Raw genomic sequence first — 26,881 nt, forward strand, 5'->3', positions numbered from 1 at the left:
TGTCTGCCAGAGAAAGATTAACAAGGAACCTGGGCAGTGGAGAATCTATTGAGCTTCCTCTTGTCAACACCTGGAGACTTCTTGGGTTTCTGATTAGTACGAGATCCCATAGAACCTTCAGTATCATGGGGCAAACTGTCATTAGACTTTTTGAGGACAAAATGGCTTTTTATCTGGCGTGGCGTAGGGTTTACGGTTCATGCAGTTCAGCCCATGGAGGTGTCCAGGACACCTTATGATTGGATAAGAAGTGCATTGGCAAATGGGCTGCCTGGGCCATGTCAGTTCAAGGCTGCTTATATATAAATTTATTCCTAACCAATCACGATTCCTTTCTTTTTGTCTCCTCCCCTTCAGATGAGTCCAGCCTGAAAATGAATGAGGTGGACCATGTGCCTCAGTCTCTTGCCAGCCATACCAGCAGCTACCTCTGGGGTGAATGGAGGGATGACCATGGAGCAGATATGCTGAAGCCTGACCCTCGGGATAGTTTCTTCCTTAGTAAGTAGGAGAGGATCTTCTTTTGCTTATCAATGGAGTACAAGGTGAGGAATGCAGGAGTAGAGCTGGAAGGGAGGAGGAAGAGTGAGAAGAGGAGGAAGAGGAAGCCTTCAGGCACTTAGTTGCAGTTGTATATCTTCTCTAGTAGGGATAAGTGCTAGCAGAATGGATAAGAACCCTGGAATTTGGTCATCATGGCTTCTCTTTGCTTCTCCTAATCCTGCTCTCGTGTGCCATACTGAACAGCAGGCACAGGGAGGCAGATCTAACAGAGCTTTCCCTCTCTCATGGTCCTTCCTCTTCCCCAAAACTCTCTCCCATATACATTCACGCTACATAATTATAATGGTATGATTCTACTTTAACTGCCATGGTGATATCCTATGGAATCCTGGAGTTTGTAGTTTAGGGAGGCACCAGACCTCTCTGTCTCAGAATTCTAAATGCTTTTCTCTCAACTTCCAATCCCAGTATTCCATGGGCTATTTCCATGGCAGTTAAAGTGGAATGTTGTGCTTTAACTTTGCAGTGTGGATGTGTCCAGTGTGCAAGAGCAAATGAGCATTCTTAGCTTTGAAACTGCAACACAGGTGTGGGCGGGGCTGGCATAGCAGACTCCATCTTGCAAGGAAACAGACTCCTCCCCTTATGTTTTCTCCCACATGCACAACAAACTTACTCAGGCAAATGTGGTACAACTCTACCTTTAATAAGAAAATGGCTTTATATCAAGTAGATGATAACTCAAAACATAAAGTCCAGTCTTCAAGTCAGACATTCCCACTTCCCATTATGACATGGCTTGTTTCTCAAAGCTTCTCATGTGGACTCCACCACTCGTCCTCCAAATCCTCAAGGTCTCTGGTTGTCCATTCCCCAGAGCCCACAAAAGGCCAGGCTCCCTCCTCTTGAGGGTTCTGTAGCCTCTCCTCCTCTTGGGGTCTCTGCTTTGGCTGTAGGGCCCTTCTTGGAAGAGGCACAGGGACTCTGTCCCTCTCTGGCCTCCTTAAACCCTGTTCTTTCCCTTCCCTGGCCGCTGCTGCCCGAACAGCTCTTCCGCATCCATCCTCTCCCCTCGCACGCCTCAGCCCTTCTGCTTTTATAGTCCTTCCAGCTCCTCCTCCTTCCTCCACTGGCTCCACCTCTGGGTTAACTTCCTCCTTCCCCTCAACCTCCACCACCTGGCTGCCCTTAGCCCCTTCAGCTCTCTCCACCTGGGTGAGTACCTTACTACATAACCCCCCCCCCAAGAGAGATGACGGGCGTGAGGGCGTCCAGGTGGCCTGTCGAGAAAAGAAATCAGCATTAGAATGGAGAAGACCCTGTCGATGACAAATTGAGAACGCATATGGCTGTAAGGCCATGTACCAACGCGTAATTCGGGGATTCGTGTCCTTCATAGAAGCTATCCATGTCAAAGGTGCATGGTCTGTCACTAACTGAAAGGGTGCCCCCCACAAGTAATACCGGAGCGCTGTGATAGCCCACTTGATCGCTAGGGCTTCCCTTTCTATTGCTGCATACTTCTCCTCTGCCGGTTTCAACTTCTTACTTAAATATAAAACCGGATGTTCACCATCCTCCCACACTTGAGACAGAACTGCTCCTAGGCCCTTATCCGAAGCGTCCGTTTGTAGGACGAAGGGTTTAGAAAAATCGGAGGCCCTCAAAACTGGAAAACTGCACAAATGTGCCTTCAACCCCTCAAAGGCCTTCTGTTCGACTGCTCCCCACCTGACCCGTCGAGGCTGACCCTTCCGAGTCAGATCTGTCAGCGGACTGGCAAGATGCGCGAAATGGGGAATGAACCTTCTGTAATAGCCCGCCAAACCTAGGAACTGTCGTACTTGCTTTTTCGTTTGCGGGATCCCCCAATCTTGCACTTTTACTATTTTATCATTTAAGGGCTTTATCTTCCCCTGCCCTACTATATGGCCCAAGTACTTCACCTCCCGGCATGCAATTGCACATTTTTTTGGATTTGCGGTAAGGCCAGCTGCCCTCAATGCTTCCAGAACTAGAGACAAATGTCTTAAATGCTCCTCCCACGAGTCACTAAAAATAATAATATCATCAATATATGCTGCAGCACAAAAGGATAAATCCTTCAAAATTATGTCCATAAGGCGTTGAAAGGTGGCTGCTGCCCCATGCAGGCCGAAAGGCATTCGAGTAAATTGGAATAGTCCTTTGGGTGTGGCAGAAGCTGTCTTCTCCCTATCCTCTGGCCTTAACTTAATCTGCCAATACCCTTTTGTTAGATCTATGGAGGACAAGAACTGGGCCTGCCCCAGTCAGTCCAACAAGTTTAGTGCCCCTGACATTGGATAGGCATCAAACTTCGAAATCTTATTTAACTGGCGGAAATCCACACAAAACCTTACTGATCCATCTGGTTTGGGGACCAGAACTGGCAAACTACGCCATGGACTAACGGAAGGTTCAATCACCCCCAGCTCCAACATTGCAGCTACCTCTTTGTTAATCACTTCCTGTAGTCTCCAAGGCCAGGGTCTAATGGGTAACCTGACTATAGCACCCGTCTCAGTTTGAATAACATGTTCCCAAAGATCGGTACAACCTGGCTTTCCCTGAAAAACATTGCCGAAATTCTGCTGCAACTCTCTCACCTGTGATAGCTGCCCTTCATTTAAAGCTGATAAGACAGGTATATCCCCGGTCTCTTGGAAATCCTTGGCCTGTGGCCCTACTAACCCCTCATCTTCCTCCTCTAATTCTTCCTCCCCATCTCCGAAGAGGGCTTCTCGGACCCTCCATGCCTTTAGAAGATTAATATGGAAAATTTTCTTCTTAGGAGGGTCTCCCTCCATTCTGACCTCATAATCCACCGGTCCCACCCTTCTGATTACCTCATAGGGCCCTTGCCACTTTGCAAATAATTTTGCTTTTTGGGCTGGTAGAAGAACCAAGACTTGTTGCCCTATTTGCAACTCCCTTTCTTTTACTCGCCTCAAAATCTCGTTTCTGATCGGCTTGTGCCTTGGCCAGATTTTCCCGGGCCATTTGTCCTATTTCCTTTAAATGCTGTCTCATCTGCAAGATAAACTGCAGCTCCGATTGGGAATTTTGAGGTTCCTCCTCCCACCCCTCCTTAACGATATCCAAGATCCCTCTAGGTTTCCGTCCAAAGACTAACTCAAAAGGGGAAAATCCCAATGACGATTGCGGCACCTCTCTAAAGGCGAACAAAAGGGGCTCCACTAGCTGCGGCCACTTCTTGGGATTCTTTTCTATGAATTTAACATACTCTTTAAAGTCCTATTAAATCTTTCCACCATGCCATTAGCTTGGGGATGATAAATTGAGGTCCTCAAGGGACGTACGTCCAATATCTCCCACATTTTCTTTAGGGTCTGACTCATGAAGCTTGTTCCTTGATCTGTCAGTATTTCCCTGGGGAACCCCACTCGTGAAAAGATTTTCACCAACTCCTGAGCAATCCGTGAAGCCTGCATTGATCTCAAGGGGACTGCTTCTGGATAACGGGTCGCACAGTCTACCACTACTAACAAATACTTGAAACCTCCAACCACCTGTTCTAGCGGTCCAACAATATCCATTGCTATCCAGGAAAAAGGCTCTTCTATAATGGGTAGAGGTATCAGCTTCCCACCTGGAGGTCCCTTCCCTTGGAACAATTGGCATTGGGGACATGAATTACAAAAAGCCTTTACTTCTGCAAACACCCCCGGCCAATAAAAACGTTGGATTACCCGCTGCATAGTCTTTTCTGTCCCCAGGTGACCTGCCATGGGAATCTCATGGGCCAACCTCATCACCTCCCCTCTCAGGGCCAGCGGTACCACTAACTGTGCTTCTGGGTCTTCCGTGTCCTTTTTTGGAGGAACTCGATATAACAGGTCTCCTTTTAATTCAAACCGAGGCCCTTCCCCGCTGGCCTCCTCTTGCACCTGTCTAAAGGCTTCTTTTAAAGAGGGATCATCCTGCTGCCAGGCAACCACCTGGGCTCTTCTTACTCCCGCCAAATCGACAACCACAGGCCCTACAGCCTCCCCTTCCAAACTCTCTGCCTCCCTTAACAACTCACGCCAACCGGGCCAATCCCGCCCCAAAAGGGCTTCTCCTCTCAAGGAGGGTACAACTCCCACCTTCAACCTTTGTTTCTTCTCTCCTACTTCCACTTGGGCCCATACCGCCTTATAGGGCTTTATGTCCCCATGTATGCATCGTACATTTACCCATTGGGCCCCTGTGGCTTCGGGTACCTCTCGCACCAAGGTCTGGTTACACCCCGAGTCTACTAAAGCCTCCACCTTCCTTCCATTTATTCTCGCCTCCACCACCCGCGGTGGCGAGGGTTTTCCACTTACCTGGGTAGCTTTCCCCGCGTCCACCCAGGAACATTCTATACCGGGACAATGTCGACGAATATGGCCCTCCATCCCACATGCGTAACAGACCACTGAACGCTGAGCCGTCACCTTAGGGTTCGCTTTGGTTGTCCTTTGAGGTTCGGCTTGCTCCGTATCCGCAAGTGCCTCTTCCTCCAATCCACGATGCATCCCCGCTAGGGCTGGCTCAAGTCCTCTTCCCTGGCTAGGTAGAACCCGGCTTTCTTCTGGCGGCATAACCTCTGGACATCGTCGGGGCTGCACCAACTCACTCTCCTCCGCTGCGGTAAAGGCCTCCATTAAAGTTATCGCCATCTCCAAATCCTTGGGATGATGGCAACGCACCCACTTACGTGCTGGAAGTGGCAGAGCTCCCACAAATTGTTCCACTAGGACCAACTCGGCTACCTCTCCTGCTGACCTCTCTGTAGGTTTTAACCACCGCAAGCCACAGGCACGCACCTTCTGTCCCAAGGTCCTCGGGTGTAGGCCCGGCTTCCACTGTAGGTCTCTTAGTCTTAAGTGATATGTTTCCTCCGAGATGTTAAGTGTTTGTAAAATTGTCCCTTTTACTTTTTGGTAATCCTTTGCCTCCTCGAAGGACATTGTGTCTACGGCTTCTTGTGCCTGTCCGGTTAGGCACGGAGTCAAAATCAGGGCCCACTGTTCCTGTGGCCATTGGGCCGCAGCTGCCACTCTCTCAAACGTATTTAGAAATGCTTCTACATCATCTTGGGGCCCCATCTTCATGAGTCTCAGGGGATTTAACCTCTCCGTCCCCATCAACGCCCTCTCCTGTTCTTCTGTTGACCCCAGCCGCTGAGCTCGCCACAGATCGGCCAACTTCGTGACCAATTGTTCTTGGGCTTGCTGCTGGGCACTGCAGACCTGCTCTAAGAACCTGGCTTGTTGGGAGGACATATGTTGGAGGAGAATTTGCTGCTGTTCAGCAAGCCAACGGAATAACTGCTCCTGTTTAGCCCTTGGCCCCGCCCTAGGGTCGCTGCCCGCATTCTCCACCAATGTGGGCAGGGCTGGCATAGCAGACTCCATCTTGCAAGGAAACAGACTCCTCCCCTTATGTTCTCTCCCACATGCACAACAAACTTACTCAGGCAAATGTGGTACAACTGTACCTTTAATAAGAAAATAGCTTTATATCAAGTAGATGATAACTCAAAACATAAAGTCCAGTCTTCAAGTCAGACATTCCCACTTCCCATTATGACATGGCTTGTTTCTCAAAGCTTCTCATGTGGACTCCACCACTCATCCTCCAAATCCTCAAGGTCTCTGGTTGTCCATTCCCCAGAGCCCGCAAAAGCCCAGGCTCCCTCCTCTTGAGGGTTCTGTAGCCTCTCCTCCTCTTGGGGTCTCTGCTTTGGCCGTAGGGCCCTTCTTGGAAGAGGCACAGGGACTCTGTCCCTCTCTGGCCTCCTTAAACCCTGTTCTTTCCCTTCCCCGGCCACTGCTGCCCGAACAGCTCTTCCACATCCATCCTCTCCCCTCGCACACCTCAGCCCTTCTGCTTTTATAGTCCTTCCAGCTCCTCCTCCTTCCTCCACTGGCTCCACCTCTGGGTTAACTTCCTCCTTCCCCTCAACCTCCACCACCTGGCTGCCCTTAGCCCCTTCAGCTCTCTCCACCTGGGTGAGTACCTTACTACAACAGGGCTTGTCTACACTAGCCGAAAATCTGGGGCTTGTCCAGAACATTATCATCCAGACTGGCCCTGGATGATGGCCGCATGCGCTGGACCAAACCTGATATGATGCCACAGCGATAGCCACATAGGCCAACAGCGCCAACCCCACATTGGGTTCATTGGCCTATCACCTGTCCACAGCTGCTGCCACCACTTCTTTACCAGCAGGAGCTGGGTGGAAACCTCGATGCAGTGCATTGTCACTTCTGCTGAGTGTCAGACAGGTGTCCATGTGATCAATGAGAGGAAAAGGCAGAGGACACTCCCCACCCCCCAATCATATGCCTGGACATCTCAGGAGGGATGAGATGAGATCAGGGAGTCCCTCTACTGTTTCCTCTCGTTGATCACACAGGCACATGTTCCACCCTCAGCAGATGTGACGGCATGCCACAGCCTTTCCACAGAACTGCTGGCAAAGACAGGCTGTCCCCTTTCTTTGTGCTGTTCAGGCCCAATCCAGCTGTGCACATGCCAAACCCCCTGATGTTTTTGCTGATGTTTCCTAAGATGAACATGGTGTTGCAGTATAATTAAGAAAGGAATCATACTTCTTTCTGAGAAGTTTATATTCCTCCCCAAGTTTGTGTGTGTGTGTGTGTGTGTGTTTTGCTGATCTGACAATGTAAATACAGGTTGAGTATCCCTTATCTGAAATGCTTGGGACCAGAAGTGTTTTGCATTTCAGATTTTTTTCAAATTTTGGAATACTTGGATATACATAATGAGATATCTTGGAGATGGGACCCAAGCCTAAATATGAAATTCATTTATGTTTCATATGCACCTTATACTGAAGGTAATTTTATACATAATGTTTTTAATAATTTTGTGAATGAAACACAATTTTATGAATTCATTCATTGAACCATCAAAAAGCAAAAGATACACTATCTCAGCCATCCATGTGGACAATTTTGGAGTATTTCAGATTTTTGAATAAGGGATACTCAATCTGCAAATAGCCTAAAATATTACGAAGCCACATGTTTATTTCCCAGTGTCAAACATTCTCAAATTCTCAATTCCAGTGCTTAAGATTACTCAGGAAAAAGGATGATGTAACACTTGCTTGCTAGGAGAGTACCATGGTCCACAAATTGGGAAGCTGAACTGACCAAGCTTGTGGACTGTAGGGAACTCCTAAGAGATAGCAACTAACTGGCAAATAAAGAGGTGAAATGGAAGAACCACTCCTTTTTCATGATTACCCTATCCTTCCTGTGCTCTAAAATATAGTAGAAAGACAAGACATGGGGAGATGGGGTGTGATTTAGTACAGAATATTATTTATAGATCTAAAACCAATATGTAGAATGTCCACCTTTGTGTAATCAGCCAAACATGAGACATTTTTGATAATAGATAAGATTGCTGCTCTGCAAAGCTGAATCAGAGAGAGATCTGGCCTTGGTAGATGACCTCTTGGTACAGATAGTTCTAAATCTCCAGGAATTTTTAGCCACAATTGGGATAATAAAAGTCAGATGAAAGCTGTATCCACATTGCAGAAATAATCCAGACTGGCACCACTTTAACTGCCATGGCTCAGTTATGGAATTCTGAGAACTGTAGTTTTGTGAGGCATTTAGTCTTCTCTATCAGAGAACTCTGGTGCCACAATAAAGTACAGTTCCCAGAATTCTGTAGCATTTAGCCATGGAGTTAAAATGATGTTAACCTGAATTATTTCTACAGTGTCGAAGTAGCCAAATTGGCAGAACAGACCTCATAGTTTAGTCAAGACTACTTCCAGGTCTGTGTGCACTCTCTGCAATGAATCTAATCCACACTGGATACCAAGAAGATGGATTCTAATACCAAATAGTGTTTGGTGATTAGGAGAAACCATGCATATTTTTTATATTTTAAAAAATTATTCCACAATTTTAATGATTTACATAATTTATTTTGATTTTCCTATTAATGGAGAAGAGTAAAGAGCTATGCTCAGCATTCAGACTACTGCCTTCTCTATCCCACCCCACCCTCTCCATGTGTGAATATCTTAAACCTATTTCTTGCAAACATTGGATGTGGTGATAAATTTGTGTCTGCCACTTCAGATTGTAGGCAGGAACTCGCATAAATGTGCAGTACTTTTCCATGCTCACAGAAATCCATTTTAATAGATATCAGAGGAAAGTAATCTGGCATTTATCCATGGTGCAGAAGTCAAGATAGTGACTGTGTAGACAAGGCATCAGTGAAGTGAGTCCAGGTCCAGGTGGGCTTGATGGTGCCTTGTTTTGATCCTGCGGCTTCCTGTTACTGAACTCCTTTTATTTCAGCTCCCCAGATCGAGCCATCCCATGTGGAGAATGTGTTGGTGCCCTGTGCTTACAGCCCCACATACGTGGTGAAGGACTTCCCTATTGCCCGCTATCAGGGCCTGCAATTTGTAAGTGTCCTATCGGCTCTAGATCCACCTTCTCTGTACATTGAGAGGTATCACTACTCTCCTTGCCATCATAATTCAGTGTATCTAAACTCCAGTGCAAAGGGGTGTTCTGTAAACAGAATCCAAGTCATCACGATGTGGTCACTCTTGGTGTTAGCTGAAATCAAAGTACAGTGGACCCTTGTTATACGCTGGGGTTTGGTTCCAAGATCCCCCGTGAATAACAAAATCCATGTATACTCAAGTCCCATTAAATATAATGACATAGCAAAATGATGTCCCTTATAAAAAATGGAAAATCAAGATTTGATATTTGAAATGTATACTTTTTTTGAACATTTTCAAACCGTGAATGCTTGAATCCATGTATAAAAAATCCGTGTATAAGAAGGGCTGACTGTATTTTAACAGGCACTGGAGCAAAGATGCGAGGGAGGAGTTGGTTCAAATTGGAAGAAAAATGTGGGGGTAATAAAAAAGATACATAAGGAACTTTGCTGGCTGCCACCAGAGTAAAAGAAAACCTGTTTAAGCCCTCTTTGGTTCATGGGTTTTAACAGGCCCAGCATGCTGGAATAGATGCTTGCTTCCAAATATGCACAGGTAGGTGCAATTCATATTGCACTTGGCTTTCTGAGAGAGCTTGAACCCCTATCCCAATGTAATATCTTTTACCCTAGGATTTGTCCCAGGAGCACCTGTTCCTGTGTAATTTAATTCATCCCCTTCCTCTCCCTCCACCTCCTCCACCCTCTCTGTAGAAACTGGGAACATACATATCCTTGCTGTGACTCTTCTCACCAGGTTGCCCCTCCCACAGGTCTACCTCTCATTTGTTTACCCCAATGACTTCACTCGGCTTACGCACATGGAGACAGAGAACAAGTGCTTCTACAGAGAGTCCCCACTCTACCTAGAAAAGTAAGTGTCAAAGAGGAAGGCTATCTGCCCAGTTATTAAGGGACCCATAAATTTAAGAATAAACCAATCCAGTGTCCTATGTTGAGGGTAAATGGAGAGAATGTCTATAGTTTTTTATGGGTTTTTGGGGCTTTGTGGCCAGGTTCTAGCAGAGTTTCTTTCTGATGTTTCCTCAGCATCTGTGGCTGGCATCTTCAGAGAATGCTTTGCCTGAAAAAATTGGGTGTATATATACTGTGTGAGCCTGGGAGTGCAGGAGTGATTTGCATGTGTATTGTTCTGTGCTGATGGCTGGCCTCAGGCTGGGAGGCTAATGCAAACCAGGATTAATGTCTGCTAACTGGTGATCATTATCTGCTGGGAAAGCCCTTGACCCTGAATGGTTTCCATTTGCATTTGCTGAGTCTTTATTTTGCTATTCCTCAGGACTGGTAGCCAAATTTTGTTCACTTTAAGGGTTTCTTCTTTCCGGTTGAAATTGTCCAGGTGTTTGTGGATTTCAATGGCTTCCCTGAGCATCCTGACATGGTAGTGGTTGGCATGGTCCAGAACTTCAGAAAGAAACTCTGCTAGAACATGGCCACATAGCCCAAAAAACCCACAAAAAACTATGGATGCCGGCCATGAAAGCCTTCGACTTTACATCGGAGAGAATGTCCTCTCCTGGCAAACTCAGTGCATGCCTAACATATAAAATATGAATGCCACAAACATATATTTGGCCTGAGGCCTGGAGAAGACTGCTGAGGATACAGTGGACAGCAAAAATGACAAACAGTGGACAGCAAAAAAGATCAAGCCTGAAATTTCCCTGGAGGCAAAGATGATCAATTTGAGGCTGTGCTACTTTGGCTGCATAATAAGAAGGCATGACTCATTGGAAAAGATAATAATGCTGGGAAAGAGAGGAAGATGGAACACCAGATGGCTAGATTCAGTTAGGGAGGTCACAGGCATGAGTCTGCAAAATTTAAGCAGAACAGTAGAAGAGAGGGAGTCATGGAGATGTCTAATCCACAGGGTCGCTATGAGTTGAGGTCAACTCGAAGGCAACGAACAACAACCCCCGCTAATTATAAAATTAGACAAGCTGATTGCAAAGCTGATCTGCCATCACATGGGCCTTGTTATTTGGAGATGGAATACCAAAGCCCACTTTGCAGACTCTGCTGAGGAACCACCCCAGAATAGAAGGATTAGATCCCACAGGGATATTTTAGATTAGATTAAACAGGAGTTTTCAGACATTCATTCATTTCCTAGTCATGTTTGCACAGCTACCCTCCATCCTAATGCTCTTTAGAAGATAAAGCCCAGTGGAAGTTTCAGTTTGGTGGCTATTCAGAGCACTGGCATATAGCACTGTTTCAGGGCTAAGTAACTGTCTCTTTTCTTTTGCCTACTCCTCATTCTAATGTCACATATTTCATCCACACACATCCAGAGCCAAATATGGCTGAGGCAAAATTTGTGGCTTCTGCTCCCAAGGGACTCAAAAGATCCATTTCCAGCAATATTCTCAATCCAGAAATATCTCTGCATGTGAGTACATAGGAAACCACGTCATGCATTTGACAAAGCAGGTTCTGGCATGCAAAAGCTGGTGCTGCCAGATTTTCAGTAGTCTTTAAGTTGCCACTGGGCTTTGCTGATTTTATTATTACAGGCTACCTCTTCTGAAAGGTGGCTCTGTGAAAAGTAGCCTGGATGCTCAGGTCCACAGACAACCAGTTCTGTATGTGTGTACTAGTTTTGTATCTGATATGTCATCATTTGCTGCTCCAGGTTTGGCTTTTACAAATACATGAAGATGGATGAAGAAGAGGAGGATCCACACCAGAGAGCCTTTCTTTTTCTGAATCCTGAGAGTAAGTGGTCTTGAGAGGATCTGAATTCCTCTACTTGGGAACCACTCAGATATCTCCATTTTGTGAGCAGCCTTTTAATCCTCTGTGGTCTTGATAGGTACTCTGCTGTACCTTTTTTTTTTTTTTTTCAGGGCTTGTATTCCCAACCCTGAGTAGTTATGTAGCTATTGTAGGGTCCTGCAACATATTGCTAAGTGAGGCAGGGAGTAACTGCAGGAAATTAGAAAAGATATGGCGGGGGGGGGGGGGGGAACACACACACACACACCAAACACAGTTTACTGAACACCCAAAGAAACTGCTGCCTCTGAATCATTTCTGTCCAGTGTCATCCTGCCTGTTCTACCTTTTGGCAGTGGCAATTCAGATTAACAAAAGTACTTGCCATTTTCTGTGACTGAGCAGTATTTGCATATTCAGAACACCAGACTCTGAATTATGAATACATGTACCTGGAAACTTCCTTTTCAGTGGCCCTTTTATCCCCTACCAAACCCTGTGAGAAACTGTTTCTCAATATATCTAGTCCAATAAAGGGAGGGGGGGGTATGCCTGTGCCAATAAATATGAATGCAGCCCCTCCCCAAGTTTACAGTCATTCTTTGCCTGAGCAGAAAAGTATGTGGTTCTTGCAACCCATTGTTTGAGGCAATTCTTCCATCTTCAGTAATGTATTGATCTCTGTTCCTACCTTCAGCAATAGCCCTAGGTTTACAAATGCTGACCCAAATGCTTCTGCAGTGCAAGAGCCATTTTTAAAAACTTTTTGATCCTGAGAACTACCTTGTCATTACCTCAAAATGGAATCAATACCTTTCCTATTCTAAATCTTGTGTGCATTAGCAAGGCTATTAGTCCTTTACCATTCTTTTGGCTTGTAGCCATGACTCTTCTCAGTAAATTTATGTGGCTTTGATAATTCGTATAAGGAGATATTCCTCTAGTTGAAATTCATGAAGATCTAGGGCAGTGATGGCGAACCTTTTGAGGTCGCCATGCCAAGGGTGGAGCTTCCACCCTCCGGGGGCGGGGGCCCATGCCAGAAGCAGGGCTTCCACCCTCCAAGGGCGGGGCTTCCACCCTCCAGGGGCGGGGATTTCCCTCGCGCCCTTTGCCAGCCTCCAGCTGTCTCTCAGAGACAGCTGGAAGTCGGGGAAAATTGGAGGAGGGGTGACAGGCGCGCACCTGCTCCTCCTGCCCTTCCCTTGGCCTCCAGCTGTCTCTCAGAGACAGCTGGGGACCAGTAAGGGCCCGTGGGGGACAGGAGCAAAAGGGTCCGCAGGCCCTGCTCCTGTCCTCGGGGCTTCCCCAGGCCGGAGGTGTCCTCCGAAGGACACCTCCAGCCTGGTGAAGCCCCGCCAGCAGGAGGAGGAGGAAGCCAGCTGCCCCTGCTCCTGTCCTCGGGTCTTCCCCAGGCCGGAGGTGTCCTCCAAAGGACACTTCCGGCCTGGCAAAGCCCCATGGGCAGGAGGAGGAGGCCGCCCGCCCTTTCTTCCTCGGCCCTTCGCTCTGCGCCAAAGGGCTCCATGGAGCCCTTTGGCGCAGAGTGAAGGGAGGCCGAGGGGAGAGGGGCTGGGCACATGTCGCAGCCCCCTTCAATTTGGCATGGAGCAAAGGGAGGCCGAGGGGAGAGGAGCTGGGCACGCATCCCAGCCCCCTTCCCTTCAGCCCTTCGCTCTGCCCAAAGGGCTCCATGGAGCCCTTTTGCGCAGAGCGAAGGGAAGCCGAGGAGAAGGAGGCTGGGCACGTGTCCCAGCCCCCTTCTCTTCAGCCCTTCTCTCCGCGCGAAAGGGCTCCATGGAGCCCTTTCACATGGAGGGATGGGAAGCCGGGAGGGAAGAGGGCTGGGAGGAGGAGCCAGACACGCACGCCTGTCTCCTTCTCCCAGGCACCATTTTCTGGCTTCCCGCTGTCTCAGAGAGACAGCGGGTAGGGGGAAGACAGAACGGGCATGCACATGCCCGTTCCGCCTTCTCCCTCGCTCCATGCCTGGCGAAATGGCGTTGTGTGCCACCCGTAGCACGCGTGCCATAGGTTCGCCATCACGGATCTAGGGCATAGCTGGGCCACCCCATGTCCTAGTTCTGTCCCCAAGACACTCACATAGGGCATTTTAAAATTAGTTACTGTATCTACTCATGTATAAGTAGAAATTTTAGTCAAAAAATTGACCCAAAAAACCTACCATATATACTCGACTATAAGTCGACCTCATATATATGTCAAAAGCAGGTTTTAGGGCCAAAATTCAAAAGAGACAAAATTATGGATTTTGATATGACCCATAGATAAGTCAAGAGTGAAACTTAAGGGTGTGTAACAAAGGATGCAAGGGATGAAGCAAAGGAAAACATTGCCAGAAAACTTACAAAATTTCCCCAGGCATAACTGTTTGTGCGCATTCTAAAGGCTTCATGGATGAGAGACTATAAAGTGGGTGTGAGTGCTTCCAGAACAGATGACACTCTTGCCTTTCACCAGGGAATGGTTCCTGTTTTTAAATAAGCATTAAAGTACAGTACTTACATTGACCCACGGATAAGTCAGCACAGGTTTTTGGAGTCAATTTTTTGACTAAAATTTCTAGACTTATACATGAGTATATACAGTCAGTCAGCTTATCCATGGGTCAATGCAAGTATTGCATTTTAACTCCTATTTAAAGAGGAACCATTCCCTGGTGAAAGCTAAAGTATATCTGTCCTGGAAGCACTGAGCCCCCCCCCCCCCCCCATCTCCTCCATCCAGCCCTTAATGATAACACAAACAGTAATGCCTGCTGGAATGTTGTAAGTTCTTTTGCTTTGTTTTCCTTTGCTTCATCCTTTAAATCCTTTGCTTCATGCCCCTAAGTTTTTATCTTCGACTTAGCCACGGGTCATTTCAGAATTTGTAATTTTGGCCCAAAAACCTGCCCTTGACTTATACATGATGTTGACTTATATCAAGTATATACAGTATGCAAAATTAGTCTGTTAGTATATTCAGTTATTATTCTGTACTGAGCAGTTTGGCAGTGCAAGAGTTATAGGCATGTGGAGGTCATTAAGGATTTGTAGATAAGGGGACATGACTGGAGGAGCTGCAGAAAGGAGAAATAGCTATGCAAGACCACAAAAAGTCTCCCCCACCCAAAATACTAAACCTATTAATTGAATTATAGAGTTGGAAGAGACCACATATAATCTACCCCCCTGCTGGAATACACAATCAGATCTTGTCTGTGCATTTTCAGATATATTTGCAGAATCAAGGTCTGGAATCTTTCTTTTCCTTTAAGGCTGATTTCCTTAGAAATCTGAATTATGCACAGAATTACAGAAGTAAAATCACTCTGACTTAATGGCTCAGTTTTCCAGTCATGGCAATGGCAGTGACTAATTTCAGTAAACGGTACACTATTCATTGTACAGAGTCTTTGCCTACCAGTGCTTTATACTCACTCTGTGTATGCTTCTCTTTAAGGCCTCTCCAAACTTCCCTTGCAGCCTCTCTTGCATCAAAACTTCCTTCATTGTGTCTCTATTATCTCTAGAAATTGCACACACTTGCTGGATTACTGAGATGTCACCTGCTTGTTTTCTAGATTTTTTGGAAGAAGAGGAGGAAGGAGCTGATAGTCCTGAACCCACTGACCCACCCTCTGACACCAAGGGCAAACGCTCCAGTGTTTTGGATCCTCATGTGTTACCTAGAATGAAACAAAATGAGAGGCCCCTAACTACAAAGGATTATGGCATTGGCATGGACTACTATCCCTTCCATCAAAAGCAAAAGAGGCTTCATGACGAGAGAGCCCTGACAAGCCAGCCTGTCCCCACAGGTACAAACACTGGTCCCAGCATGAGTCCTGTGACTCCTTCCAAGGTTTTCCAGGCATTTGAGAATAGAGCACCTCTTGGAGAACAAGTGGTCATCCGTGGCCGGTCCCTCAGCTGGGCACAGGAGGAAGAGTTGGAAGAGAGAAGGAAGGAGGACCAGATGGAGCTATTGTCACCATCAAAGCGGGACAGCTCCCTCAGCCTTCAGCCACATTTGTCGGTGCCTTTCTCTGCTGGAAAGGCCAAGCAGAGCCTTAAGGAAGTGAAGCAGACCAAAAAGGAGACCAAGAAACCCCCAGAGAAAGTATATGTAACCAGGCTACAGCCCAGCAAGAAGAAGGCCCCCTCTCAAAAGGATGTTTTTCGTGGAGTTTTCCTCTACCCCAGGCCACCAAGGAAAATGCACTTGAGCTCCAGGACCCCTCAGTGGCACCCCTCTCCCTTCAACAAACTCAATATGGTCCCTGGCCGCAGGACACCTTGGCTCACAGGCAATGCCACCACGGAAACAGAGCCTTCTAAGCAGAAGGGCCAGCGGGCCAGCCGGAAGTGGGAACAGCTGTACATTCAAGAGGCCCGCAAGGCTAGGAGTAGGCAGAGAATGCACCCCAGTGTCTCCACCCTGCCTGAAGAAGGGGTGCTCAGCAAAGAAACCTTTGAGATCACCACCCCAGCAAAGACCACCCTAGATTACAATTCCTCAGAAGTGGTGATGTCTGAAAGTGTCCGAGTAACGTCTTTCCTGCAGATGTCAGAGATGACTGAATCTCAGCAGGAAGAGGTTGAGGGCCCAGAGAAGGCCCAAGAGGAGGAGATGGAGGAGGAGCTGTCTGACTACAGTTATGAGAACTCTGAGCTTCAGCAGAGCTGGCTAGAGGATTCCATCAATTGGCAAAGGACGTTCAGCGTCAGCCCCATGGACTTTGAATTGCTACGCTCAGACTGGAATGACCTGCGATGCAATGTCTCAGGAAACCTGCAGCTGAGCGAGAGTGAGGTGGTGGATGTGGTGGCCCAGTATATGGAGAAACTCAATGAGAAGAATGGCGGGTAGGAAGAGGGAGTTGGAGGGGTGGTGTTATCTAGACTGAGAGAAGCAGCTGTTTTGGACTACAATGCCCAGAGCCCATGGCTAGGGATTATGAGATCTGTAGTCTAGCACCTCTGCAGGGAACCAGGTTGTTTACCCCAGTTAGACGGGATAGAGTGAAAGACCACACACATACACAGAGGAGTTGTGGGTATTTTCACAGTTTACCCTTTGGTAAAAGCTTGCATTTACAGCAGGGCACTTTATCTAACATGGTGAAGAATAAGTCTGCAAATTTTGAGCTCCATTTATAGAATATTTTAATTGAAAAAGAGGAGATGTTAGTAGTGTTGGATTCGAAGTAAAAAAGGGTTTTTTCATTTTGATTTGAGATTGGGAAATTCATGGTTAGGGTTTTTGTTAATACAATTATAAATAAATGAAGAATGTAAGAAGAGAGAAACGAGAAATCAAGGTCTGGTCTATGTTGAATTTTGATGTTTTAAAGAATAAGTTGGGGTGGGTAGATGGGGTTTGTACAGGTACTGGGATGTTAGTTTTTGTATTTGTTTTGCTTTATTCCATTTTGATTTGTCTAGTCAAAGTTTTTTGGGTGGCTCAATATTGATGTTTGTGAGCTGTAAATAAATGTATAAATAAGAGGGTGTTTTAAAAACTGAATGGAATCTGTTAGGATAACTAAAGCCTATCACTTTTAGAACAGGAGTCGAAATCATGCCTGATGGGCCACATACAGCTCTAGGGACATTTTAGTGGCTCCCAAAGTCCCCAGTACCTGGGTGTTTGGGGGAGGGGGTTGGTGGGAAGAGTATGTGAAGGGAGGGAAAACATGACTTTGAAAAGGGATGGGGGTTTTGCACATGAATTCCCAGACTCCTCCAGCAAGCATAGTCATTGGGAGTTGTAGCTCTCCAGAAATAATTTTTCCAGGATCTATCTAGGGCCACATCAGCTTTATCTTCTCCCACCCATAGAATTTATACCCTCTTGCGGATCATCAATATGGAGAAACGGAGAGATACAGCCCGTGGCAACCGTTACCTGATGGAGCTGGAACTGATGGAGAGAGGTCAGCGGACTGTGAGACTCTCAGAGTACATCTATGTCCTACTCCACCAGGGCAAGTCAGAGGATAGCACTGAAGTCAACCCCGAAGGGCCTGCCACTGCCTCTACTGAGTCTCAGCCACCACCTAGTGCCTGGAGCCTGCTCTATGGGAAGCCCATCCTGTGCCGACCTCTCAAGCTCAGCTGGAAGCAAGAAGTTATGGTGCATTTTGTGGTGCCAGGTGAGAGACAGACCTCTGTGTCCCAGAAGTGAAATGCTATTTTCCTAGGAAAGAATGATAGATTTGAAGCAGAAAGTAGGGGGATCGAACCACATCATTGCTGGAGGCCAACAAGGGTGAGTTTTGTTAAGAGACCTATAGATTTTTTGCACTACACAATTACGGTTCTATGATCCCATTTTACCTGCCATGGGAACATCCTATGAAAACAGCATTTGCAGTTTAGGGAAGGGCATTTCAGCACAGAATAAGTAAAGAGATAGTACAGGAATACCTGGTTAATCTAAATGAATATAAGTCTCCAGGACCAGATGAACTACTTTCAAGAGAATTAAAAGAACTGGCAAATGCAAATATCGGAGCCATTGGCAATAATCTTTGAGAACTCCTGTTCATATTGACTTATGTTCAACTTGTGGTCTACTTGGACTCCTAGATCCCTTTCACGCGTAGTATCTTTCAGCTTGGTGTCCCCCATCATATATCTATGAATTTCATTTTTCCACCCTTAAGTGCAGTACCTTATATTTCTCCGTGTTGAATTTCATTTTGTTAGCTTTGGCCCAGCTTTCTAGTCTATTCAGGACATTTTGAATTTTGATCCTGTCCTCTGGGGTATTAGCTATTCTTCCTAATTTGGTGTCATCTGCAAATTTGGTAGGTATTCCCCCAATTCTGTCATCCAAGTCATTGATAAAGAACTGGAATGAGTGTACATGCCACAATCAACAATTATTTCATACTGCTTTCATTTCTTTGAGGTGGGATAAAAGGAGAGTACCTGTCTCCATCCCAAGAAGGACTGTGATTGAGACTTTGGGCCAGTCCACATGTTATACAGTGACATCTGGTTCCTTTGGCATTCTGGGAATATTTAAATTACCTGGGAAGGCACTGCATTCATCCCCCAATTGGAAAACTTTAGTGGCCTGGAACTTGTGAGGAACGTAAGATCAGACCCTCCCACAAGATTTCTTAATTCCATATGTTCTCAGAGCAGTGTGGAGTATTGGTGTGTGGAATTGTGTCTCTGCCATAGCTACTGCTGGGAAGTTTCTCCCCAATACAAGGCCATGGAGAAGGCATAGTATGGGACTGCTGAGTACAAATTGGTGCTTGGGGAAAGTAAATACAGAAAACACATGTGTATGCCATACAGAAAGAGATAGATGCAAAAGGCCATGGTGTGTGTGTGTGTGTGTGTTTTCCATGACCTAAATTAGTTGCAAAAATGTTTATCTCTGCACATAAAAAAACATATTCTGTGGTCAGACTTGTGGAAGACCTGGAGTCAATAGGTGCTAAGCAAATGAAACTGGTGTTTAACTGTGTATATGTGGCCTCTTTACTTATACAATCATTTCCTCTTGCTAGTTGAATGCTTATTTGCCACAATCTAAATACCTCTGACTGCATGGCACTATCTAGAACATATTCTGAGAATATTACTTTGTTGCCATAGCTGATGTGTGTCTATAGGTATCAGCTTTTTTATGATGGAGAAAGTCCCCTATGAATGATGTACTGTGTGTGTTGAAATGCTAATCTCTTGTAGTGAAGAACCAAGCACGCTGGGTTCAGCAGTTCATCTCAGACATGTCCAACCTATACTTGAACACCAAGGATGCCAACTTCAACATTATCCTGGTGGATTTTGATAGTGATGACATGGATGTAGAGAAGGCCCTTCGGGAGGCTCACCTGCCCAGGTAACATAAAGCAACACGGAAAGCCCTAAAATCCTTTTCACTGGTTCCCCTTTTTAGGCTTGTACAGTTCAGCCTCAAAGCTACCCAGCTGTCTGCTTTCTGATTGCTACTGCTGTCTAAACACACTTCTTTGCATTGTACAGTGGATACAGCTGGCCGCTGGGGAGATGAGTAAGACTATTTAAATAAAATCTAATTTCCTCTGCCGACTTTGCAGATCATGCATGATTACCTTGGTTGTTGTTTTTTTCCAGCTATTTGTTAGAAATATGGCATGAATAGTAAAAGGTAGCTAGAAATGGCATAGCACATGTGGGTGTGAAAGAGTAAAAGAGGGTAGGACAACTCTTGCTGAAATTAGATTTCCTTTTAAATGTGGAAAGAGAGGCATTGTGCCTAGCTACAGCCACTATTCTAAGCAATCTGTATTTTGATGATATCTTTGCTTTATGAGCTGTTGCCAGATACCAGGCAGATTTCATCTACAAATAGCATTCTTATGGCTATGTATTTTAATCAGTTTAATTGGTAAATTAAGGCTGAAAACCCAAATACACTCGATAGGCCCACTGAAAACAATAGAATTTACTGTTCAGCCTACTCAGGATTGTGTTTCATTTGTTTATAGCACCCCCATTGTTTAGAAGGGGGTTGGGGAAAGCATGACCCTTGGGTTGTTTTTGAGGTCCTCTGGACCCCCATCAATTCCTCCCATTCAAAATTGTCCTGAGGGGATATGAGGGGCATTTTGCCTCATGTTGTCTCCCACACACAGTTTTGGGCCTATGGGAAACTTAAAAGAACAAACAGGTAGTCAATTCGTTCACTTCCTTTTTTAGAAAAGGCCCCTCTTGGGCCTAAATCTGGGTTTGTAAAAATTGCTCTACATTTTTTAAGGTTCTTTTAAAAAAAACAGTTTAAAAGAAATTTAGGCTAGGCACAGCTAGGGGTTGCTGCTGTCCTCCAAAGTCCCACGGGAGAACAATGTATCCCTCCAGCCCCAGGTAGCTGTCCGCCTCTGGTTTAGGTAAAAAGGCTCCAGAGCAAACTATGTTATATTAATTTGTTTATTCAGAATAAAACCCAGAGCAGGCATTATCCTTAATATAAGCAGCAAGGAGCAAAATAATGTAACCTTTATTTTATCCAAATGTGCATACACTTAAATCCCTGTTCCAGCAGCCATGTGGATAAAGTTCAAGGAAAACAAACCCGCCCCAGAGCCAGTAGAAGCTAGAAGAATAATAGACATGACCTATTTCATAAAGCCATATTACAGGAGCCCACCTCAAGTGAAACCTGCCCTCTTATCTCAGATTAACACAGAGTGGAAAAAATTATTATTATTATTATTATTATTATTATTATTAAACTTTATTTCTATAGCGCTGTAATTATACACAGCACTGTACAAAGTCGGTAAAATTAGGAGTAAATAAAAGCCTGCCCAAGGCGTACATTCTAAGATAATAACAATTAAAAGAGGAATAGATAAAATTACCATATAGAAAGGAAAAAACAGATTAAAAACATCAAATATCAAACAAATCACATCACATCAAATATTGTCACAAATCACATCACATCACATCAAATATTGTCAAATATAGGCCATGCCACCAGTAATCGTTGTAATTTTATAGTGCAGTCTGAAATTTGCACATGAAGTGGTAATGATATGCTTGCCACTCACTATGCTTGATGTTCCAGGCAGGCCTACTTGGGACTCATCTCATCTCACAAGGTGTGGGAAAGCAAACAAACAGGGGCAGGGAAAATGGCACTATCCCTTTTCTCTGCTCCTTGATCACCATGCTACCAAAGGACAGTTCCTGCAAACAGGCTTATGGTATGAAAAGGATACACGTAAGGAAAAAGGTATGAAGTGTGGAAAGTGAAATTGTGAACCAGTAGCTGGAATAAAAATGGTTCAGGAAGAAGGAAATCCAAATGTATCTAATCTCCACAGAGCTGATGGAATGGCCTGTCATAGGCTTAACATTCAGCAAAAAGATTCCACATGTTTACTTTGAAGTGGTTCAGTTACTTCAGTGGGACTTATTCCCAATTAAATATGCAGCCTTAGCTGATAAATCAATAAGAGCCCATTTTAATTGGTGAGATTCTGAGATGAGGCATGGTTATTTTATCAGTTGCTTTGTTTCAGATGTGTTGCTGAAATAGGGAATGAATATAGATTCTGAATGAACTAGGTAATGAACAAATAAACATTGATGATATGGCCTTCTGTAAATATGGAACACTTTAAATTTGCTCATTCAAGTTACTTCAGCCTTATTTTTTTTAAAAAAATCTGTTGTGTGGTTTGGTAGTATGTGAATTTATTTTAATGTATTTAAAGAGATTGATAGTTAATCAACTAAAAATTCTTCAATTGAGGGACAGCTCTTATTCAACCTGGGCTCTCTAACCTACCTTAATTGTGAACTATAGGACGGAACATGGGAAAGCTGCTTTATATTGAGTCAAACCATTGGTCCCTCTACTGTCAACAGTGATTGGCAACAGCTCTCTCGATTTGCAGGCCCTACCTGGAGATGCCAGGTGTGGAACCCCAACATGTAAATTAATGTTCTCCTTCAGCTAACATACCTTCATTTGTCTGAAAGGTTGTAGTGGTTAGATGATCTTGTTCTCCATCATGCCTTCCTTCCCCATTATATCTCTGTCCATTTCATTCCCATCAGTTGTAATTAATATGCATCTTCTTCCCAGGTATCAGTACTTGAAGCGCACCGGGAATTTTGAGCGTTCTTCTGGGCTGCAGGCTGGGGTGGACTCCATAGAGGTGAGGACTGAAGTGCACGGACTGAGGCTCTTCCTAGCATCTAATTTGCTACACAGTCAATGCCTTCTCTGCTGTTCTTGATCTTTGATCTTTCAGGATGGCAGCAGCATTGTGTTCCTGTGCGATCTGCACATCCACTTCCCCCTCAACATTCTAGACAGCATCCGGAAGCACTGCGTGGAGGGGAAACTGGCCTATGCACCAATTGTCATGAGGCTGGGCTGCGGGAGCTCCCCACAAGAACCCAATGGTGAGATCCATGTGCGCCTGGGGGAAGCCAGATTGAATGCATGAGGCAGCATGGCAGATCGACTCCTCTCACTGTCATCTAGCATTATGCAATTGAAACAGCAAGCCTGCTGGCACCCTTATTCCCACCTTGCTCTCTTAGGAGTTTATCACACAGGGAAAATTGGAAGTTAAAAGGGCCAGAACCCGCAGTTATCCAGGGTATTAGGCACAATTGCACAAATGTTTTCACATGATGTTGTGCGCAAACTGCTTGGAATCTGACAAGAAAGTGACATGAACCAGGAAGTAAGCATTTTCAGGAAAATATTGGAAATTAATTTCCATTTCATTCACAAATTTCCTTTTTTGTGCAATTGCTGTAGTATGAAAGCTACTTGAGGTTTATTAATGGGATTCTCCCTGATTTTGTGTTTGTTGCCAGATTTCCCATGGTTCTTTAGGGCATGTTTACTTCCAGTGCTGCAGAATAAATACAGTAATGCTTGTCTGAGTCCTGACATGCTTCTCTCTCTCTCTCTCTCTCCAGAGCTGCAGTGATCCCCAAACTGTCCTGTTTAAGGGATTTTGGATTTCAGCTCCCAGATTCCCAGGCTATTGGCCAACATGGCTGAGGCTTCTGGGAGCTGAAGTTCAAAATCTCTTAAAGGGCACAGTTTGGGGATCACTTCAGCCTTCCCTCCTAGCCAGAGCTCTTAAAGAAACAGCTACTGAGGCAAAGGCAGGGACAGAGCAAGCGAGATAGAGAAAAGGATGAGTTCCCCCTCGCTCTTTCCTGTGTATGTCTGTCTGTCTCCTGCTTCAGCCTTCCCCCATAGCCAGGGCTCTTAAAGGAACAGCTGCTGAGGGAAGGCAGGGACACATAGAGAGAGATTTCTCGCAGTCCATGTGTAAAATCATTTGCGCATTTGATCATTTTTTCAGGATGCACGCATTTTTATCATTATCGGGATTGAGGCACATTTGGTCCTGTCGTATGAAAACCATTTGCACATTGTGCACAAGTGATTGATTTCAGATTCTACGTGGGATAACAGCACTTTGTATGTGAAAACCATTTGTGCAATTGTGAGTTAATAACAGGTTCTTACCATTTTAAACTTCCAATTTTTCCCTGTGTGATAAACTCCTTATGGAAGTCTCCAGCCATCATTATTATAGGCACAGAACATCTTACTGAGAAAGGGGGAAATCACTTTAAAACTTCACTTTCTTTTCACTAGAAAGCAGCACAGCTCACTGCTCTTATATGAGAGCAGACTTAATACAAAGGATGTTTTCAAAAGGCTGGTGTATAAACTAAACTACTTCACATACTTGACACAGCCCATGTCACCAAGGTATCGTGTCCCCACAATCCAGTGAAAGGCCTGTCTGTCTGAGGGCTCATACAGCAAGTTCAGAATAGAACCCAGAAATCATAGAACCATAGAGTTGGAAGAGATCCACAAGGGACATCCAATCCAACCCCATTCTGCCATGCAGGAACTCCCAATCAAAGCATCCCCAATAGATGGCCATCCAGCCTCTGTTTAAAGACCTTCAAATCTTGGCTCCAACTTCCCTGCTGGGAAACCTAACTTTGTTGCTCTTATTTAAATGCTTTTGACTTGAAAAGCCCTGAATGGTAAGGCTGCCAAGTTAAGGCTTCTGACAGGAAAATGGTGAGAATTCAGCAAGTGTGTTGATGTTTTAGTAGAAAGCTAGAGGGGAAAGTGTGTGTGTGTGTGTGTGTGTGAGAGAGAGAGAGAGAGGTTGCATGCATGCACATTAAGACCAATATCTTTCATACAAAGTGTTGTTATGTATTGCTGATTGTACCATCTGTGAAACTATTAACTTTCCTCTGAAGTGTTTGGGGTATCGGCTTTTTCTCCACTAGCCATTCATTTTCTGCAACTTACTTGTCATAAAACTATTTCATATTTTTTGACCACTGTTGAAAACATGAAGTGGAGTCTCACCGGGAACTGATTGGGGTGGGTGGGCAGTGAAATGAATGCCTTCTTTTCCTTTTAATGCTCAGAGGTATGAAGAGGATATAGACTGCCCGAGTAAGTACTACTTGACACTATAAATTGGATCTATATTGCCCCTAATCTAGACTGGGACTGCAATAGGGTTTTTTAAAAACCCTGTTTCCTTCTACCTACTCTTGAGTCTTGAGTGCAAGGGGGAGGGAAGATATAGCTTCTAGATATATTTTTAAAGTTTGTGTTAGAGTGTTTGGATATTCAAAAGAAAAAAAATTCCTGAAGCCAGTTCCCTCCTGATTCTCATTTTCTTTTCCTTCAAGAAAACCCCAATTTTAGGCTAGGCTTTTAGGGAGGAATCCTTTCTGATCATGTTCATTGTTAAGCTGGAGATATCATCCCTACTTCACCCTCCCATCCCCAGACTGATAAGGCTATTCAAGTAGTGATTTATTAAACGTATACCATCTCGTTCCAGCACATCTGGTAGAATGGACCTAATCCACTTACATGTTGTTGGCTTGTGACATGTTATATGGGTAACATAGGTTTAAGGGAATTTCAGAATGAAAGATAATTTCTTTCTCACTATTGGGAATTGGCTTACATTAAAGTTATTGCTGTTTTGCCCTTCAAGAAAAAAGTATGTGCTTAAAAAAACTGGATTCTGTGACCTTTCACTTTGCATATTGTTTTTCCAGAAACTAAATTATTATGAATGAGAACATACACACACCTATAAGACTCAATTTGTTCATGTTCCTATAAGAGAATGAGGACAGTAATTATGTGCCCAATTCTTCTAGTTCAGTAATGAGAAACTTTTATTCTGAGGATTAAAAGACACCAAGTGGAGTGGAGACTGAATAGTGCTGTGGAAAGTGTGCATAATCTTGCATACTGTAAGGAGTCCTACTTGAGGGATTAAATCATATGAGAAACATTACTTTTTATGGGATTAATGTGATGATGAACAGACAGGACTAGCTAACATGCTTTCTTCCTCACCTGTTGATATAACCCTATAATCTCTGAACCCTATTGCTTGAATAGAGTTGTCTAATTAAAAAAAAATTGATCTGTGTGAGATAATATTGTTTGCATCCAGCACAATGGCTCCTACGGGTAGCAAAATGAATTGAGTACCAGAACTGTCTTAAATTTGAATTTCAGCCTTGCAGCAGTTGTCAAAAATCACAGGATCACTCCTAGTTTATTTTCCCCCCCAGGCTACTGGGAAGTGAATGGGTTTGGCCTCTTTGGGATCTACAAGTCTGACTTCGATCGCATCGGGGGAATGAATACAGAGGAGTTCCGGGACCGCTGGGGTGGGGAGGATTGGGAACTCTTGGACAGGTAAGCCTATGGTCTATGGGAGGGGAAGGCAAATGTGGGGGGCAGTGACCAGTTCCCTCCTCATGTACCCCAACGGGCTGCATCTCTCATAGCAAGCCCTACTGCCTCTGTTTTCCTCAGTAGTCTCTCTCAAATGGGAATAGGAAGTGATATTGCATTATCTCCTGTCCCCATTTTGAGAGAGGCAGCAGAGGAAAATAGAGGTATTTGGGGGTAGTACAGTGTTCTGGAATACTTGTGAGGATGTTGTGGGGATATTTTCATATGCTTTCACATATTTGGAGGATTTCTTTTTTTCATGGATGTATCGAAAAGTGTGTCACTCCTTTTTTAAATAAGGGGTGAGGCTTTGGGGAACTGGTAGGTGGCTTCAATTGCCATAAAAATGGGATATAGGGCTGAATGCAGGCCACAATTTAGCCACCCCTGCTCTGTGGTGATCTAGACCTCTCAAATCCTTTCCTACTTAGGCCCAGGGTGTAGGAATTATTACTAGAAATTATTACTAGTCTAGAATTTTTTGTCAAAAATTGACCCAAAAAACCTGAGTCATCCACAGATCAGTGTAAGTTCTGTACTTTAATTAATTTATTTTTAAAAAGGAACCATCCCCTGCTGAAAGGCAGAGCATATCTGTCCTAGAAGTACTGACCCCTTCCCCCTACTTTCTCATCCATCCATCTCACATCCAGCCTTTAGGGTGAGCATAAACAGTTATGCCTGCTGGGGTTTTGTAAGTTCTTTGGCATTGTTTTCCTTTGCTTCATCCTCTCGAGTCTTTGCTACATGCTACTAAGTTTTACCCTCAACTTATAAATGGGTCATATCAAAATCCATAATTTTGGCCCCAAAACCT

General features: G+C 44.8%; 1 protein-coding gene across 2 annotated transcripts in view; it reads left to right on the forward strand.

Annotated features, from left to right (window-relative positions):
- Positions 1-26,881, forward strand: part of B4GALNT4 (beta-1,4-N-acetyl-galactosaminyltransferase 4) — a 254,677-nt gene that overhangs the window by 222,456 nt on the left and 5,340 nt on the right. The window contains exons 10-19 of one of the 2 annotated variants that reach the window (XM_089520798.1): positions 358-501; positions 8,871-8,980; positions 9,801-9,901; positions 11,687-11,769; positions 15,356-16,640; positions 17,616-17,929; positions 19,485-19,638; positions 22,375-22,447; positions 22,544-22,697; positions 25,899-26,025. In XM_089520798.1, the coding sequence (XP_089376924.1) occupies positions 358-501; positions 8,871-8,980; positions 9,801-9,901; positions 11,687-11,769; positions 15,356-16,640; positions 17,616-17,929; positions 19,485-19,638; positions 22,375-22,447; positions 22,544-22,697; positions 25,899-26,025 (2,545 nt within the window). Of the gene's footprint in view, positions 1-357; positions 502-8,870; positions 8,981-9,800; positions 9,902-11,686; positions 11,770-15,355; positions 16,641-17,615; positions 17,930-19,484; positions 19,639-22,374; positions 22,448-22,543; positions 22,698-23,620; positions 23,759-25,898; positions 26,026-26,881 lie in introns of those variants that run through there. The other variant, XM_089520799.1, reaches the window with a different exon arrangement.

The sequence above is a fragment of the Sceloporus occidentalis genome, unplaced genomic scaffold, assembly GCF_023333645.1.
Source record: "Sceloporus occidentalis isolate IW3139 unplaced genomic scaffold, rSceOcc1.0.p SCAF_4, whole genome shotgun sequence".
Taxonomy (NCBI): Eukaryota; Metazoa; Chordata; class Lepidosauria; order Squamata; family Phrynosomatidae; genus Sceloporus; species Sceloporus occidentalis.